At 40.0% G+C, this 16231-nt stretch overlaps 3 protein-coding genes across 3 annotated transcripts in view; 2 read left to right on the top strand and 1 right to left on the bottom strand.

The window, feature by feature from the left end:
- si:ch211-175m2.5 (uncharacterized protein LOC568697 homolog) overlaps nt 1-4661 on the bottom strand; it is a 9427-nt gene extending 4766 nt beyond the window's left edge. The window contains exons 1-3 of the mRNA XM_037675820.1: nt 4329-4661; nt 4053-4235; nt 1198-1297 (exon numbers count right to left, since the gene is read on the bottom strand). Coding sequence (XP_037531748.1) covers nt 1198-1297; nt 4053-4235; nt 4329-4385 — 340 coding nt within the window. The 5' untranslated portion in view covers nt 4386-4661. The remainder of the gene's footprint in view (nt 1-1197; nt 1298-4052; nt 4236-4328) is intronic.
- Nucleotides 4662-4964: 303 nt separating this feature from the next.
- On the top strand, nt 4965-10178 carry polr2g (RNA polymerase II subunit G). Its single transcript, XM_037675819.1, has 8 exons — nt 4965-5086; nt 5324-5433; nt 6323-6482; nt 6842-6892; nt 6991-7056; nt 7293-7364; nt 9534-9567; nt 9849-10178. The coding sequence occupies exons 1-8, from the start codon at nt 5075-5077 to the stop codon at nt 9860-9862; spliced, it is 519 nt and encodes a 172-aa protein (XP_037531747.1). The 5' UTR covers nt 4965-5074; the 3' UTR covers nt 9863-10178.
- A 153-nt stretch (nt 10179-10331) lies between these two features.
- Nucleotides 10332-15750, top strand: eef1g (eukaryotic translation elongation factor 1 gamma). The gene is made up of 10 exons (XM_037675260.1): nt 10332-10383; nt 11093-11251; nt 11438-11501; nt 11580-11722; nt 11829-11972; nt 12114-12243; nt 12438-12645; nt 13128-13300; nt 13979-14103; nt 15386-15750. Exons 1-10 carry the CDS (start codon nt 10372-10374, stop codon nt 15542-15544), a joined length of 1317 nt encoding a protein of 438 aa, XP_037531188.1. The 5' UTR covers nt 10332-10371; the 3' UTR covers nt 15545-15750.
- The last annotated feature ends 481 nt before the right edge of the window (nt 15751-16231 follow it).

Raw genomic sequence — 16231 nt, 5'->3', positions numbered from 1 at the left:
GGCCATCTTTATGAAAAGAAACCGTCCATCATTAAACAGGGGTGGAGGCCTACGTGTTCAACTGTCCCCCTCTTTCAATGCTGTGATTGCTAGTATCACTCAGCCCATGTGAACAGTAAACAGCCATCAGTGTGCCCATGATCCATTGTTAGGCTGATGGTCCTTCTTGAGCATGTGATCAGCTGGTTTTGGTTGTCAGCAGCAAACTGGTTGATCCACTCTGAGAAGGTGCTATTTAAGAGACTGAGCTGAATACAGCACCTCAGACTGAGGAAGTCTCTCGGATGAGAGACGAAACGTTTCTATATTTTTTTGCTTTGTTTTGTTTTTTGTTTTTTTGAATGTCCAGAGGACCAGATTGAACTTTTTTGGATTTTTCTACCTGGATTATTGAGCATGCATTAGGATACACCGAAGAAGAAGTTCTACTTCCGGGGTGAACGTAAACAAACCTGAGCACCCAAAATGGACCCGCGACAGGTTTTAATGATGGTGGAGACGTTACTGCACTCCCTGACTGAGCTACAGGTAATACAGATCATTTTGAGCTCTTTCAAAGTTCATAGTAGGAATGTTGTGTCGCTCACCGACCAGTTTTGCTCCCCTGACATGCTAATATTATTAGCGTGGGCCAGGCGGAAATGGCAAAGTCGCACATGCGCAGTCAGGTCAGTTTTTCACGATCAGATAAAAACGAACAGATCAAGCGTTTACATGCGCACCGATCGGGTTACGGATCGGCGTAAACCACCCGTTTCGTTCTGATCACAAATTATATTGGATTGCGCCGAATACACAAACAATAACCCGAACGGAGTGTTTACATGACACACTTTTATTCCGACCGGCCATTTGATCCGGTTACTTATGTCCATGTAAACATACCAATAGACGTGTTGGTCGAACCTGGGTCAATGATCTCGTGAAATGCGTTGGCACTCAAAGCATAAAATGGAGACAACGATCAGTCACTACAACACAAAACAACTCAATATCTGTAAAAATAAGTTTGGTACTTTTGTTGGCTAATGAAGATCAGCTGTGTTGGCCATTTTTATGTGAGGTGAAGTAAAGTTAATCAGTTGTAGATGAGCTTAGACCTTTATGGTCATTCTGCTTCTAAATACCTGCACTTGTTTCTTGAATTATTTGAACAAAGACTTTTCCTGTGGAGTAATAAAACCATAAAACACAAACCTGTCTCCTTGTTCATCAGTTCGTTGTAGTATGTGAAGAAGGATCTGAACTCTGCTGGTCTGTGTGAGAGGACTTTGAAGATATTGGGCAAGAATCCCCCCTGTAGAGCAAACATTTAGCAGATTATTAGAAAACTATGCAAAGTTCAGGTAAAAGCTCATTATATTTTGTGTATTTATTGTGTGAATGTTGATCCAGCGTTCATACTATTTGCCGGTTATTTTAATTTTTCCCAAATATCTTTTTAATCTGCATATCTTTTTTGGGGACCAGAAAGTCACGGTTTCGACTCCCAGCCATTCCCACTTGTCGTGGTGTCTCTGAGCAAGACACCTAATCAGTGTTACCAAGTCTGCTTATTTTAAGCAACTTATAAGCATTATATTAAGCATATAACTTATAAGCAACAGGCATATTATGCCTATGATGTTAACCGGTTCGACATTAGCAGCGTCTCCATAACTTTTCTTTCCGCCTCTCTTAACACAGAACTTCCTATTACATTTCAAAATAAGAGCAACATAACTGGGTAGTGGGGAGGGCTTTTTTTTTTTTTTTTTAAACATATCCATAACATTGAAAAGCAAAATCCATTTTGGTTGTTGAAATATGTGAAAATAGTTAGAATCGATTCATAAAGAAAGAAAAATAAAGTTACCAAAATATTAATGATACTTAAACTGGCCTTGGGACAAAGGATGTTGCCTTTTTTTCATTCAACCTTTATTTAGACAGGTAAATGCCATTGAGCCTCGAGGACTCATTTACAAGAGAGACCCGATTTCAACAAACAACGATGACAACAATGGACAGTTATAAAAAGGCATACAGATTTTTTTTTCTTCTTTAACTTCACATTTTTTACTTTTTTTTCTCTCACAAATTTACTTCCTCCTAAGGCACAACGGTACATGCTCTATTCAACCTCTGCTCAACTGCCTGGCTGACATCAGGGACTGGATGGCTTTAAACTTCTTAAGTTTCAATGAAAAGAAGTCTGAAGTCATGTTGTTCCCTCCCAACGACACGATCACAAACCACTGCATCGACCTCTCCGCTCTAACCCTGTCAGAAAAACAAAGAGTCACTAATCTGGGAGTGATAATGGACCCTTCCCTGAAACTTAACAATCATATAAACATGATTGTTAAATCATGTTTCTTCCAACTGAGGTGGCTGTCTAAACTGAAGCCCATATTGTCCAAAAATAACCTGGAGACAGTAATACATGCATTCATTACATCTAGGCTTGATTACTGCAATTCACTCCTGTTTGGTATCAGTCAGACCTCCATTGCACGACTACAACTGGTCCAGAATGCAGCAGCCCGATTTTTAACCAGTACAGGCAAAAGAGAGCACATTACACCAGTTTTGGCCTCACTGCACTGGTTACCGGTTCACCTTCGAATCCAGTTCAAAATACTCCTGTATTTCTACAAATCGCTGAACTCGTCTTAAACGCAGAGGTGACAGGGCCTTCTCTGTAGCAGGACCAAGACTCTGGAATGAGTTACCTCTGCTTGTCAGACAGGCCCCCTCCCTCTCGGTTTTCAAGTCCCGTTTAAAAACTCACTACTATTCAGTAGCTTTCAACACAAGATGATCTGTGTTTTGATCCTGTATGCTCTACACTGGTTTGTCATCATTATCTGCATCGTTTTTTGTCTATATTCTGATTTACCTCATTTTGTATTTTGCTTTGTGTGTTACCTGTTGTTTTGTCTGTACAGCACTTTGGTTGGCCTTGTTGCTGTTTTAAGTGCTTTATAAATAAAGTGGTATGGTATGGTATTTTCTTGCTCAACCTGCAGTCACTACAGATGAGTGATTGTCAGTTTCTGAAAGATTTCTGCAACTGGAGCAGGTATTTCTGTTTACTGGTTAACTTCCTCAGCTGTCTCACATTTTAAGGGTCAATCGATCCTACTCCATGTTTCAGCTCCTTTCATAGATCAGATCTAATAGAAGAACTTCTAAAGAGCTTTTTTTTTTTTTTAGCGTAGATAATCTTCTTGTGTTTGACAGTAGATTTAACGCTGGTTCTTAGAAACATTCAGTTTTAATAAAAAAAAGAGTTGACGTAAACTTACCTAAAGAGCAGTAAATACAGCTAGCCAATCAGTGTTTGCCCCCCACAAACGCCTAGTCGCCAGAAACGCCCACTTTTGGCCTGCAGAGAACCCCTTCTCGCTTGTTTTGGGCTTGTTTTCATAGAGCTGGTTGCTTGTTTCTATCGCGAGACCTGGCAACACTGCAACTAATCCCTAATTGCTCCTTAGCTGCCCACTGCTCCACCTGGATGTACCTCAGGTGTGATGGGTTAAATGCAGAGAACTAATTTCACCATTGTAAGGGAACATACAATGAAGACAATCTCAGACTTCCCTCCCTTAACTTTTAGCACTTATTTTAACAATTTAACCATGTCATCAGCAACAGCTAATTTTGCCACTTACCTGTTGGCTGCCCATTTTGCAGCTTTAAAGTTTAAGCTAGCCTGTTGCTATGTTTAGTTAGCTCTTATAATTTCTACCCATAGTTTTTAGCTAGCCATTTGCTATTTTATTTATATATTTTTCTGCTATTTTTAGTTTTTGGCTAGCCTTGTGCTACTTTTAGCTAATGTTTTCCTACAGTTTAGTCATTTTGCAACTTTCAGCTTTTGCTACTTTTAGCTGTTCCGCCCCTTTCTACCTTTTGGCAACAGTTTTACTTCTTAACTTCAGCTTTGCCCTGTTTAGCTTCTGTTATTCAGCTTTAACCTGAGTTCGAGCTTCTTAATCAGATGCCAGCAAACTGCAAAGTCATTCTGCCTCAGCATTTTCGCAGAAAATGTCATTGCTCTGGTTTACCTTTGACTCCACTTCCTCCATGATCTCCACTATGTCATATGGTAAATCTTTCTTGTTCGGAATGGGATAGCGGCTGACTTTCTCCGTAGGATGTTGGTCGCTGGAGGACAGTCTGTTCCCTGCTGACACCGAACCTGCAGCCACATTTCCCCGCAACAACAGGCGGCCCGACCGGAGAGACGCCTGCACACAAACAAACAGATAAATAAACTCCCGCAGACACTAAACTCTAGAGCCACAAACACCACAACGTCAAAAACACACTCGACTACTTACAAGTTGTGCAGACACAGGAAGACGGAGCAACTTGGAAACGAGATTAATCGACGCCATGTCGTCAGCAAGCGGAAGAGTGGACAAGTTTAGCCTCTGTAAATTAAGCTAGTCTCAATGTTTTCGTGATAAAAATGGTAAAAGTAAGAATTTCTAAATGTAGCTGTATTCGAATTGTTATGGCATGCCAGCCTGCGATAGGTTGCTCTAATTACCTGTACTTTTTTTTAAAGAGAATGGCAGTAAAATTGCTATAGTCCTTCCAATCTTGAGGGAAAGTGCGTTATTTTTCCTCGTTGATGTTTGCTTCGTTCCTCTTAGACTTTAGTCCACCAGAAGAAACAGCCAATCAGAGCGAAGCTTCGTTTCGTGCCTGAAAGTTAGACACGCCTACCTGCAATAACACCTCCTCACCCTTAAGTGGCAGTGTATTCTTGCACTGACAGCTGTTTTGCGGTTGTCAAAGGGCATTTATGATTTAATTAAACTGTTAGGATGCTTAATACTAATTAAAATAATTCAAAATAACAAAACAAAACTATTACTATGCAAGTCTTCTTTGCTTTTAAAGAGGACAAAGAAACTGCAAAAATGTTCATAAAGTTCACCCTTTGACCCGGAACAGGAACTGTTACTTACAAAAAAAAAATCGTCAAACTAATGGTTCTTGTTAAGTATCGTATTTAAGAAGCAACTAGGACATCTATTCAAAGGTATACCGTTCACAGAGGAGTTAAAGTATCGCTGAAATGTTTTATCACGTAAGTATGCACTTTATTTTCCTAATATATGTCGTCTGATAGTGATTTATGAATGTCTTGTAGAGCTTTTGTGTAGGTGATATTGACAGCCTTCACTTGTTTTACACTTTTTATATAAAATGCAACTGTTTGTTATTGATATATTTTTACAGTAATACTAGTTATACAACCCAATTTTATACAAAAATATTAAACAAATGTTGTCTTTTAATATATATATATATTTTTTTTTTACAGATTTCTTTAGAGCATGAAATCTTGCTACATCCCAGGTACTTTGGGCCCAATCTACTCAACACAGTGAAGCAGAAGTTGTTCACCGAAGTAGAGGGTACTTGTACTGGCAAGTGAGTAATATTACTCCACTATTTAAGGAGAGTTCTGTTTTATCTCATTGGGTTATAAATCCAATCCATTCATAATCTGCTTGTTCATAAGTTGGGTCGCGGGGGCAGCAGGTTGAGCAGGGAGGCCCAGACATCTCTTTCCATAGCCACCTCTTCCAGTTCTTCTGGGAGGATTCCAAGACATTCCCAGGCCAACCGAGAGACATACTGATAGTCTCTCCAGTATGTCCTGGGTCTTCCCCAGGGTCTCCTCCCAGTTGGACATTCCTGAAGCACCTCCCTAGGGAGGTGCCCAGGAAGCATCCTTACCAGATGCCCGAACCACTTCAACTGGCTCCTCTCGATGTGGAGGAGCAGCGGTTCTACTCTGAGTCTCCTGGATAACTGAACTTCTCACCCAATCTCTAAGGGAGAGTCCAGCTATCCTGCACAGGAAACTCATTTCAACCGCATGTATCCGCAATCTCATTTTTTCAGTCACTCCCTAAAGTTTGTGGCCATAGGTGAGAGTAAGAACGTACACCGACCAGTAAACGGAGAGCTTTTCCTTACAGATCAGCTCCCTCTTCACCACAACAGACTGCTACAGAGTCCACAATACTGCAGACACTGCACCAATTCATCTGTTAATCTCATCCTCCATTCTTCCCTCACTCGTGAACAAAACCCAGAGATACTTGAACTCCTCCACTTGAGGCAGAACCTCACTCTCGACCCAAAGATTACCAAAGCTGGCTCATGGGCTATAAATTTATGTATATGTGTGTGTGTGTGATGACTGTATGAATATACTTCAAAAATGTAATTTATTACTTATATTTTGTCTGTATTTAAAATTGTACACAATACTTTTATTCAGGTTTTTTTTTTTTTTCTTCCTTTGTTCCAGATATGGCTTTGTCATTGCAGTAACCACTATCGACAACATTGGGGCAGGAGTAATTCAGCCAGGCAGAGGTTTCGTCCTCTATCCAGTTAAATACAAGGCCATTGTTTTCCGCCCGTTCAAAGGAGAAGTAGTGGATGCTGTTGTCACTCAGGTTAACAAGGTGAGATTATTTTGTAGAGACCTTTCCGCACTGTTGTTTATATGGTTTTGACACAGACTTTCCCTTTTTATTAATGGATGTTTCACTATTTGAACACAAGTTAAAAAGTTCAGATGGCCTTTCTATGTACAGCACTTAAATTCTTCATTAGGATAGTTAAAATTCAAGTTTATCAAATTGGACTTTAGAATGCATAGGCCTGTTAAAATTATTACATGATCTCCTGACCATTTTTAGCAGAGCATTATCATTTTGCATAACTGTTCTAAGTTTTACAAAATTGCAGAAACTCTTGTTTATGCCAGTATTTTTGTTGCTTTGAAAAGGCTTAATGTAGGTTATTTTTGTATCTCTTGCAGGTTGGATTGTTCACAGAAATCGGTCCTATGTCTTGCTTCATCTCCCGCCATGTGAGCCAGTTTAACATCTGTCACTGTTTTCATTTGCCTAAGATTCACAGTTCTATATTTTTGTAATGTGTGATGTTTGGTTTCTTTTTATTTTACAGTCCATTCCTTCTGAAATGGAGTTTGACCCTAATTCTAATCCACCTTGCTACAAGACAGTTGATGAGGTTGGCATTTTTTGTAAATTAATTTTCTGATTCTCTGCCCCAAAATAAAATAGTTGTACTGAATTGAAGTGCTTATTTCACCTCAACATCTGGATAGTGAATAAAACAGGAGTGTGAGCTTAAATGCACATCATAATTTTTGCATGCAAAGGGCTTGATCTTTTTGTTTTGCTCAGGTAGTTTTAACATTAAGTCTAATATTCAAGTATACTATGATCTCTCTCTTTTTATTTAAGGACATTGTAATCCAGCAAGATGATGAGATCCGGCTGAAGATTGTGGGAACAAGAGTTGACAAAAATGATATTGTAAGTATTTCAAGTAAAACTGCGTCTTTTTTTCAGATAAGCTAGCAAGACACTGGGAAATGCTTCCAGTCAATAGAGCATTTTTATAAAAACATTTTAAACATTAACTTGTTTGTTTTAATTACCTGTAAAATTTCCAACCCTCTACACATAGCATAGGAACATTTAAAATGAAAGGCCTAGCATTACTAGAGGGAAGGAATGTTGGGCCTTTTCACACCAGAGATTTAAACTGAGATCATTTTTTGATGAAAAGGGACAGAATGATCAGAATCAGCTTCATTGTCGTTGCACAGAGCACAACGAAATTACATTTCAGTACAGCCCATCTGAAGAACCACAAACAGACACAGACTTGGGTAGACGGGGTGACTGAGGCGGCAGCCTCTGAGAGGCACTCCTTTTTCGTTAGATTAGAAAAAGGGGAACACGAGGGGGCAAAAAAATACAATCTTGCACGGTGTCTCTGCAGGATACAGCGTGAAGCTGCAAAACAACCAGCACATAAAAAAAGCAACATACAGACATGAGACGCATGCGTGTGGAGTGGCGGTGGGGGTCCCAGCACAGGCCGCCAAGTGAGCGACGCAGCCAGCTTTGTGGCGCTTTCGCGTCTCCTAGGTTGCTGCACCGGGAGGGGGGGGGGCCAATAAGGGGCCCCGCCAACGTGTTAGTTTAAGGCGAAGTAGTCTGTGCCCCCAGTCCAGGGCCCCCCCCCCCCCCCCCAGCCATAGTCCTGATAAGAGGTGGTGTTTATCAGCCAGCTGATTGATCTCTTACACAGGTCTATGTCTCTATGTCCTTGGGAACGGGGAGGGGAGGAGGGGCAGATCACCTTGTTTCCTTAACATCCAGGAAAAATTGAGGTAGTCTTCCAAGGCCAGCACAGGGGAAGCCAGATTCAGATATCAGCATTTGTTTTGGGTCAGGCTGAGCTCCCACTTCCTCAGGAATCCATTGTGCATCCAGCTGCTAGTGTTCGGTCGAGGCAAGAGAGCTCTCCTTCGCCCTGGCTTCTTGCTGAGACAATTTGATCAATTGCATTGAGAGACCAGCTGACCAGATCCATAGTTTACAATTTGGAAGCTATGCAGAAAGAGGCTCTGACAAAGGTTCACAGGACGAAGTGCAAAGCAGGGACGGAGCAAAAGGGAGAAGTGTCTGCCTTCGCCGAGGGCAAGCAAGAAAAAAAAAAAACATTTTGCCAACCATAGCCATTTTGGTGAAACTTTGTAAATATGGACAGTCTCGTGCATGATCTCATGAGATGTGTTAGCTTTAAAATATGTATCGAAGATGACTCTCAGCCACTACCACACCAAATTTTAGCTCAATATGAGCTAGCTGACTAAGTTAAAGGCATTGCTGTGGTTTTTAAGGTTGACTGGGTGGGCTGGCCATCTTCAATCGGGATGACTCCAAAAGTTTATCAGTTAATGTGTAGTGTTGATTTTAAGTTATTGCAAATATATCTGTTAAATTCTGAATAATGCTTAGAGTCTGTGTTGTGAACGACTCTGCTTTTACCATGCCAATGTGGTGGATTTTCTGAAATAATGATTGACTCAAGATTTAAACTAGATTATTTTAATTTTATTTTTTTTTTTTAGATTATTTGATGCAGTTACATGTGCAGAGTGTCTGCACAAGTTGGGTTCATAGTCAAACAAAACTTGGGAGCTCATGGTTCATGCAGATTTGGACCCATGAGGAAATGCTTGTTATCAAAGTGTGCACAAACCAATCACTGACAAGAAGCTTCACAATTCATGACTGCGCCATTCCCCAGCTCAGAGGTGACAACATGAAGAACTCACGATTCACCAAAATGAACTGTTCTTTGCTACTAGCCCTACTCATGTAATTTTTCACCAATACCAGCAGAGAATTCTGTTTAAAAAAAAAAAACTAACAAAGACACTATTTAGAAGTGACGGTTTTGAGAGCCGTTCTTAAGCTTTTCATTTTGAAAATGTCTAAAATAAGATGCTGCAAATCAGGCAAAAAAATTGCACACAATGCCTCAGGTGTTTTATTGTCTATTTAAGATATATATTACTTTGTCTTGTGCAAAACAAAAAGGTTCGCCACTGTTCATTATGTAAAAGTAAACCCAAAATAACAAACCATATATCCATTTGAAAACAATGCCCTTTATCTTTTTCCCAGTTTGCCATTGGATCTCTGATGGACGACTATCTGGGTGAGTGTTTTATCACTGGTTTACTCCATCCATTGTCTTTTACCCGCTTCTTCCATTTTGGGTGGTTGGTCTACTCATTAGACATATTTATGGTGTGCATAATACACAATTATTCACAGTAAAAAATGTATAGTTTATGCCAGTGGTATTTTTTTGTCCAGAAGTTTGTTATAGTGGTTTATTTAAAAATATAACCATCATACAATGTACACTTGTATACAATTTTTTAAATGTTTCAGTGTAATCTGTTGGTAAACATGTCTTTGTTATTTTAATTTCAGGTCTTGTGAGCTGAGTCGTCTCTATGGAGAACATCTGGCGGGACATTTTTGTGTAGTAAACTAGATGATGTGTTTATTAAAATATTTTTCTACACTTCTACCTGTGATAGCAGCAGCTAGCCACTTGCATGCTACATTTGCTGATTTTTATTTGAACTGGTGTAAAAGTTTAAACAAATGCTGTGGATCAGTACATTTGTCTGTAACATGATGGTTTACAGTACAAGCCAATCCACAGAAATGGTTTTAGTTCTTGTTTATGTAAACCACATCATTTCAGTTTTGTTTACTTGTTTCTTATTTTTTATTTCTGGACTGTAATAAAGTTTGAGCATCGTTGTAACTTTATCTCCTTCCACATTTAAAATTCACTGGTTGCATGGAGTTTTTGTGAAACGTGGCAAAGTCAGTAGAATTATAGGATACACAGCGGGAACGCGGACACCTCGAGGACGCGCACGTCTTGTGTGCGTAAATACGTCAGGGGCGCGCCCCCTCGCTCTTTCTTTCTCTCGTCCTGAAGATGGCGGCAGGGGTGAGTAAGATGGAGAAACAGCTAGCCGCAGAGCTTTTTTTAATATTCACTGCCACAATCCAGTTAAAATCAGAGCCATCTGCACTTGTACACATTTACATTCGTAATATATATCGATATTAAGCTGTTAAGGAGCTGTTTTATGGTTTATTTACAACGTAAATCTTGGGTAGCTTTGGGTATGAGTTAGCTTGCTATCACCGATTCATTGAACTGCTAACTCCGGGTTGTGCCACGTTACCTTAACTGAAACAGGTTCCTAGGTTGTGTTTTTACGTTTTAATGGTTTTTGCATGATTTGGGACTAAAGCTTTAAGTTCTGAGCTAGGTCTGTTGGAGTTTAGTTATCTTAGTATTTTTCTTAAAATGAAAGCTAGTTCAGCGTTTAAGCCAACTGAGCCACATGAACTTTCTTTTATTGATATCTATTAACAAATAAAAGTTCAGATTAGTCCTTTTTCCTCATGTTTTACAGAGACTGTTTCTTAGTTGTGTTTAAATAGCCCATCATATCTAGTGGATCTTTAATGGCTTTGTTAAAGCACAGCTGTTTGTCAGGGTTCTCTTGTTTGAGACGTGTCACAGTACAACTGTTTTGTCCTCTAGCTAATTAATTTCCTGTCTTGGGCATATTTAATTTAATTGATCATAATAAAACTATAAGTTTAGTTTTTATTGCGTTTAAAGCTGTTCTTTTCTTTCCTTTTAGACTCTGTACACATACCCAGAGAACTGGCGGGCCTTCAAGGCCCAAATTGCGGCCCAGTATAGTGGTGCTCGCCTCAAAGTTGCCAGCAGCTCTCCTGCCTTCAACTTCGGGCAGACAAACCGCACCCCTGCCTTCCTCAACAACTTTCCTCTAGGCAAGGTGAGTGAAAACTGGTTGAAGTAGTTCCAGATTATATGAAAGAAGCCAAGCAGCTCACTGTTTTGTACCTTTTTATGTAGTCCGTCATTGAATAAACTTGACTGTTGTTGTATAGCTGTGGTTTTTGTCACATGCTTCTCTGAATTTCAAAGCTTTTTAAATTAACTTAAATGTTATTGTGTGCAGGTGCCTGCCTACCAGGGAGATGATGGTTTCTGTCTGTTTGAGAGTAATGCCATTGCTCACTACCGTAAGTCTATTTAAGAAAAAAAAAAAAGCTGGTTCTGTTATCAGTTTCAGCTAATAACATCTGACCTTGCAATTTCAGTGAGCAATGATGCCCTACGTGGTGCCACTCCTCAGGCTTCTGCTCAGGTTCTGCAGTGGGTCAGCTTTGCTGACTCGGAGATCATCCCTCCAGCCAGTGCGTGGGTCTTCCCCACTCTGGGAATCATGCAGTTCAACAAGCAGGTGTGCAGCTCTGCATTTCTCTACTCAAAAAAGATCAAAGTGATGATATAACATGCTTGTGCAGTTTTAGGGTTGCCAACATTATTCTTTTTTTTTGTTTGTACAGGCTACAGAGCAGGCCAAGGAGGACATCAAGAAGGTCCTTGGGGTGCTGAACCAACACCTGAACACTCGTACCTTCCTTGTGGGGGAGAGGATCAGCCTGGCTGATATCACTGTAGTCTGCTCCATGCTCTGGCTTTTCAAACAGGTTTGACACTTGCAAAGCAGCCAAGTTGGGCTGCTGTCTACACACAGGACTGTTAATGTTTCTTACAGTATTGACTGCTCTTCATGGTGCTATAGAAACCAGGATGCTTCCACAAGGATCTGACATCCGTTTGTTTTGTAGGTCGTGGAGCCTTCCTTCCGTCAGCCCTATCAAAATGTGACCCGCTGGTTTGTTACATGTGTTAACCAGCCCCAGTTCAAGGCTGTTCTTGGAGAAGTCAAACTCTGTGAAAAGATGGCTCAGTTTGATGGTGAGTCACCAGCGATGAAATCAGAGGTGGTACATACCTAAAGGATGGTTGAAAGGTCACAGACCAAAAGGCAAACAATTTTATAAATCAGTAAAACACAATTTGTTTTTGTAGAAGAGACAAAGAGACTAGTTTCAAATGATTGCAACATTTTTTTTTTGAGTAAGAAGTAATATATTGTTCTGTTCCTCTAGCCAAGAAGTTTGCTGAGATGCAGCCCAAAAAAGAGGCCCCTGCCAAGAAGGAGAAGAGTGGAAAAGAGGCAGCCAAGCCCCAGGAGAAGAAGGAAAAGAAAAAGGAAGAGAAGAAGCCTGCTCCAGAGGAAGAAGAAATGGATGACTGTGATGCTGTTTTGGCTGCAGAACCCAAAGCCAAGGACCCCTTTGCACATCTGCCAAAGAGGTAATTATATTGTTTTGTTTTTTTTTCCGAGAAGATTAATCTCATTTAATTCATTCTATCCATTTATTCTAAAGAGTTGTTATAGTGCAGATGTCAAGATTTTTCCTCATTGATAATTGAAAGTCCCCTGTCTTTGGGCAAGGCAGTGCCCATTCATGGCACCAAGGCTTAATATGACAGGGGTATAAAAAAATAAGGACTTTGTTCATCCCAGTCAACTCTGATTTAGTGAGAACAAAAGGCTGTTTCATACTGAGTCCACAAATAATCCATGATCTCTAAAGAAACTAAGCGCTTCAAGGTGCTCTAATATCAAAGATTAGAGATCTGTTGAGATATTTTAAAGTTTGTAACAGCAGTAACGGGTCGTTACCTTTGTCTTTAGGATCTTGCTTCATTTTCTGAACCATTCTGTTGTCTGTCTTATCTCCACTGTGTGTACTGAAAATCATATTTATGACTGGATCTGTCTTTTTCTGAAGCTCGTTTGTCATGGATGAGTTCAAGAGGAAGTATTCCAACGAGGACACCTTGACAGTAGCTCTCCCCCACTTCTGGGAGCACTTTGACCGCGAGGGGTACTCCATCTGGTATGGCCATTATAAGTACCCAGAGGAGCTCACTCTTACCTTCAAGAGCTGCAACCTTATTACAGGTGAGACTCAACATGCATACCTGAGGACACACTGTTTCAGCTTTATGTGCTGTGAAATTCAACATTTTACTCATGTGGAGGACATTTTCTGATTCCTTTTCACAATGGCCCTGGATGCATTCTTTAATTGTTTGGAGTTTAAATGTTGGCTCATGTGACTATTTCTATTTAAAGTTTTTGTTTTTAAGAATGCATAATGATGCTTAAACTTGTAGAATTATTTCTAAGGTTGTAGGAGCCTAAACTATATTTTATTTGTAGTCCTGTTTTACTTCAAACTAAACCATGAATGCAAATTGTCCCCTGTCTCTGGGCAAGGCGATGCCCTGTGATGGCATTATGTCTTAATCTGACGGGGGCAGAAAAAACTCAAGACCCAAATTCATCCCAGTCGTCTCTGATTCACATAGGAAAGACTGGTTCATGCTGAGGTCACAATAAGCCAGAGTGCCCAAAATGTCCTGTTAAATAATCAAAAATACTTCACAGGTGCAGGTCTTAAGACTAATCTAAATTTAGTTAAGATTGTCACAATAAAAAAAATTCCCTTAGTCTTTCATTACGTGTTGCAGCATGAATTACAGATTGGCCTTTTTTGGTAACTGCAGATGTTTGTTAATCGTTTTAGAAAACCACCAAAGTTTTGATGATTTCTCAAACACCTCTTGGTCTTCGTAGGCATGTTCCAGCGCCTGGACAAACTGAGAAAGAATGCTTTTGCCAGCGTCATCTTGTTTGGCACCAACAATGACAGCAGCATCTCTGGTCTCTGGGTCTTCAGGGGGCAAGAACTGGCCTTCACCGTAAGTATATGAAAGGGTCAACTCTTTCCACCATTTTTTTTGTTTGTTTTTAACATTTTCAGTTTCAAACAATTATTGGTTTATTTTGCATCCTGATGCAAAGTCTTTTGTGCATTCAGTATCAAATCCTTAAAATCTTAACTCGGCATAAAAAAACTTCCATAAACTCAAGTACTATTGGCACCGACACCTTTCAACCGACATAAGAGAATACAGTAGAAGAACAAAGGAAATGAGCTGCTTGAGTAATGAAAATGACTAATGCAATTCAAAATTAAACAACCGCACAATCTTAAGCATTTTAATGTTAATGAAAGATGCAGAAAATAAGTCCTATTGAGATTTCCTGGAAAGTTGGAACGAGAATTGAAAGGCTCCAAAAACTAATTTTAAAATATATTCTGGGTGTAGTGGAACGGACTGAAAAATGTTGGATTGTATACCTGGATTATTGAGCATGAACTTTGTAGTTTGATCTATTGAGTTTTCTTGCCTGTATAATTTTCAACATTAGCAAATCTATATGAATTATTTGTTTGTATAATGTGTAATAATAAAGGTGTGGATGTGTACTATTCAAATTAAAAATGCATTCCCCCCCGTCAATGGGCAAGGCGGTGTCCTCTCGTGGCACAAAGTCTTAATCTGACGGGGGAAGAGAAAGTAAAGGGCATATTCATCCCAGTCAACTCTGTTAAAGTGAGTAAAAGGCTGGTTCATGCTGTGGCCACAAACTGGATTCTAACATTTAGTTTTATTATTAATTTAGGAGGTATTGACGGGTTTCTTGATTACTAAACACCAGGTGTGTGTGTGTGCATAATTTTGTATGCTGCCAGAGGAGATGACTATTGATAACACAATTTTGTTTTGTTGAGCCCCTACATCTAATTATTAAGACCCATTAGATTTTATGTTCTGACACTTATTGCTGTGGGCAGATTTAACACTTGAAGTTTTATAATCTTATTGTCTTGACTGTGAATAAGGGTAGTTGTTCACATTATTGAGTTTTAACCACTGACTGAATAGGATTGCGGTGGATTATACTGCTCTTTGCATCAACTTTTGTACTATGTGCTGTCGTACTGTGAGAAAATACCATGGCTACCTCTTTTATCTGCAAATTCTTCTTATGCATAGATTTTTCCATTGTCCACATTTGACGTGTAACGGCGGAGTTGTTTTCAATAGGATAAAGTTCAACGTGTAATCTGATTGTGCTTTTTGTTTTTCAACCGGAGTTCCTCAATCTGACCCAGTGTGGTTATTTACCTTCTAGCTGTCTGAAGACTGGCAAATTGACTATGAATCGTACGACTGGCGGAAGTTGGATCCAGACAGCGAGGAGTGCAAGACTATGGTAAAGGAGTACTTTGCATGGGAAGGAGAATTCAAGCATGTGGGTAAACCCTTCAACCAGGGCAAGATCTTCAAGTGAAAGGACACAGGCAGTCAAACAAAGGCACTTTGTGCTCCTTCCCCGTGACACTCAAAATAAAGACTTTCAGCCACATGTGCTTACTTTGCTGCAAAAATGACTCTGACAGTGTTTGAAGACGAGTGATTTATGTCTTGATGGGCCCCCCCAAACTGGTTTTCTGTTTTTGACCTGCGAAATAAAGCATTTCCCTCAGTGCCCTGTAAGTGATCTGATTTCTGTTGTCTAACCCTATGAAGTTTTACTGTGCACATTCCTGTAGTAAACCCTGTGGTGACCTGGGTAAAAGTGACGAAGAGCTGAAATGGAGAGCAATGTGTTGGCCAGTGGCAGAAGTGTCTAACCCAGGGCTATTCAACTAAACTGCTGGGGGGGGGCACTATTTCTGAAAGCCAGCAGCTCGGGGGATGGACATCCAACAATTCACAAATAAACCAAAGTTGTCAATGATCTGTTACTGTTTTTAAAGTTTATTTTATTGTGTTGAATCATAAATGCAATAAACGATCCAGACCCCCACCACCTCAACTTTAAATTTTTTGTTATCAAGTGTGCTGGCCTGCGGGCCACCAGTTGAATAGCCCTGGTCTAACCAGTCTGTGATCCCAAGTTCATGTTTTCCTCTTTACCAGCTGACAAAAATGTGCAAAACTAGAAATAAGAGAGCCTGTAATTTCATATTCAGCT

The sequence above is a fragment of the Nematolebias whitei genome, chromosome 4 (assembly GCF_014905685.2).
Source record: "Nematolebias whitei isolate Nwh7 chromosome 4, NemWhi1, whole genome shotgun sequence".
NCBI lineage: Eukaryota > Metazoa > Chordata > Actinopteri > Cyprinodontiformes > Rivulidae > Nematolebias > Nematolebias whitei.
Note: the sequence above shows the minus strand (reverse complement) of the source record. Positions and strands in the feature narration are given on the sequence as shown.

Coding starts and splice junctions, on each gene's coding strand:
- polr2g (XM_037675819.1), top strand. Junction 5,434..6,322: donor GAGGGTACTTGTACTGGCAA/GTGAGTAATATT, acceptor CCTTTGTTCCAG/ATATGGCTTTGTCATTGCAG. Junction 7,057..7,292: donor GCTACAAGACAGTTGATGAG/GTTGGCATTTTT, acceptor TTTTTATTTAAG/GACATTGTAATCCAGCAAGA.
- eef1g (XM_037675260.1), top strand. Junction 12,646..13,127: donor TTTGCACATCTGCCAAAGAG/GTAATTATATTG, acceptor CTTTTTCTGAAG/CTCGTTTGTCATGGATGAGT. Junction 13,301..13,978: donor GAGCTGCAACCTTATTACAG/GTGAGACTCAAC, acceptor TGGTCTTCGTAG/GCATGTTCCAGCGCCTGGAC.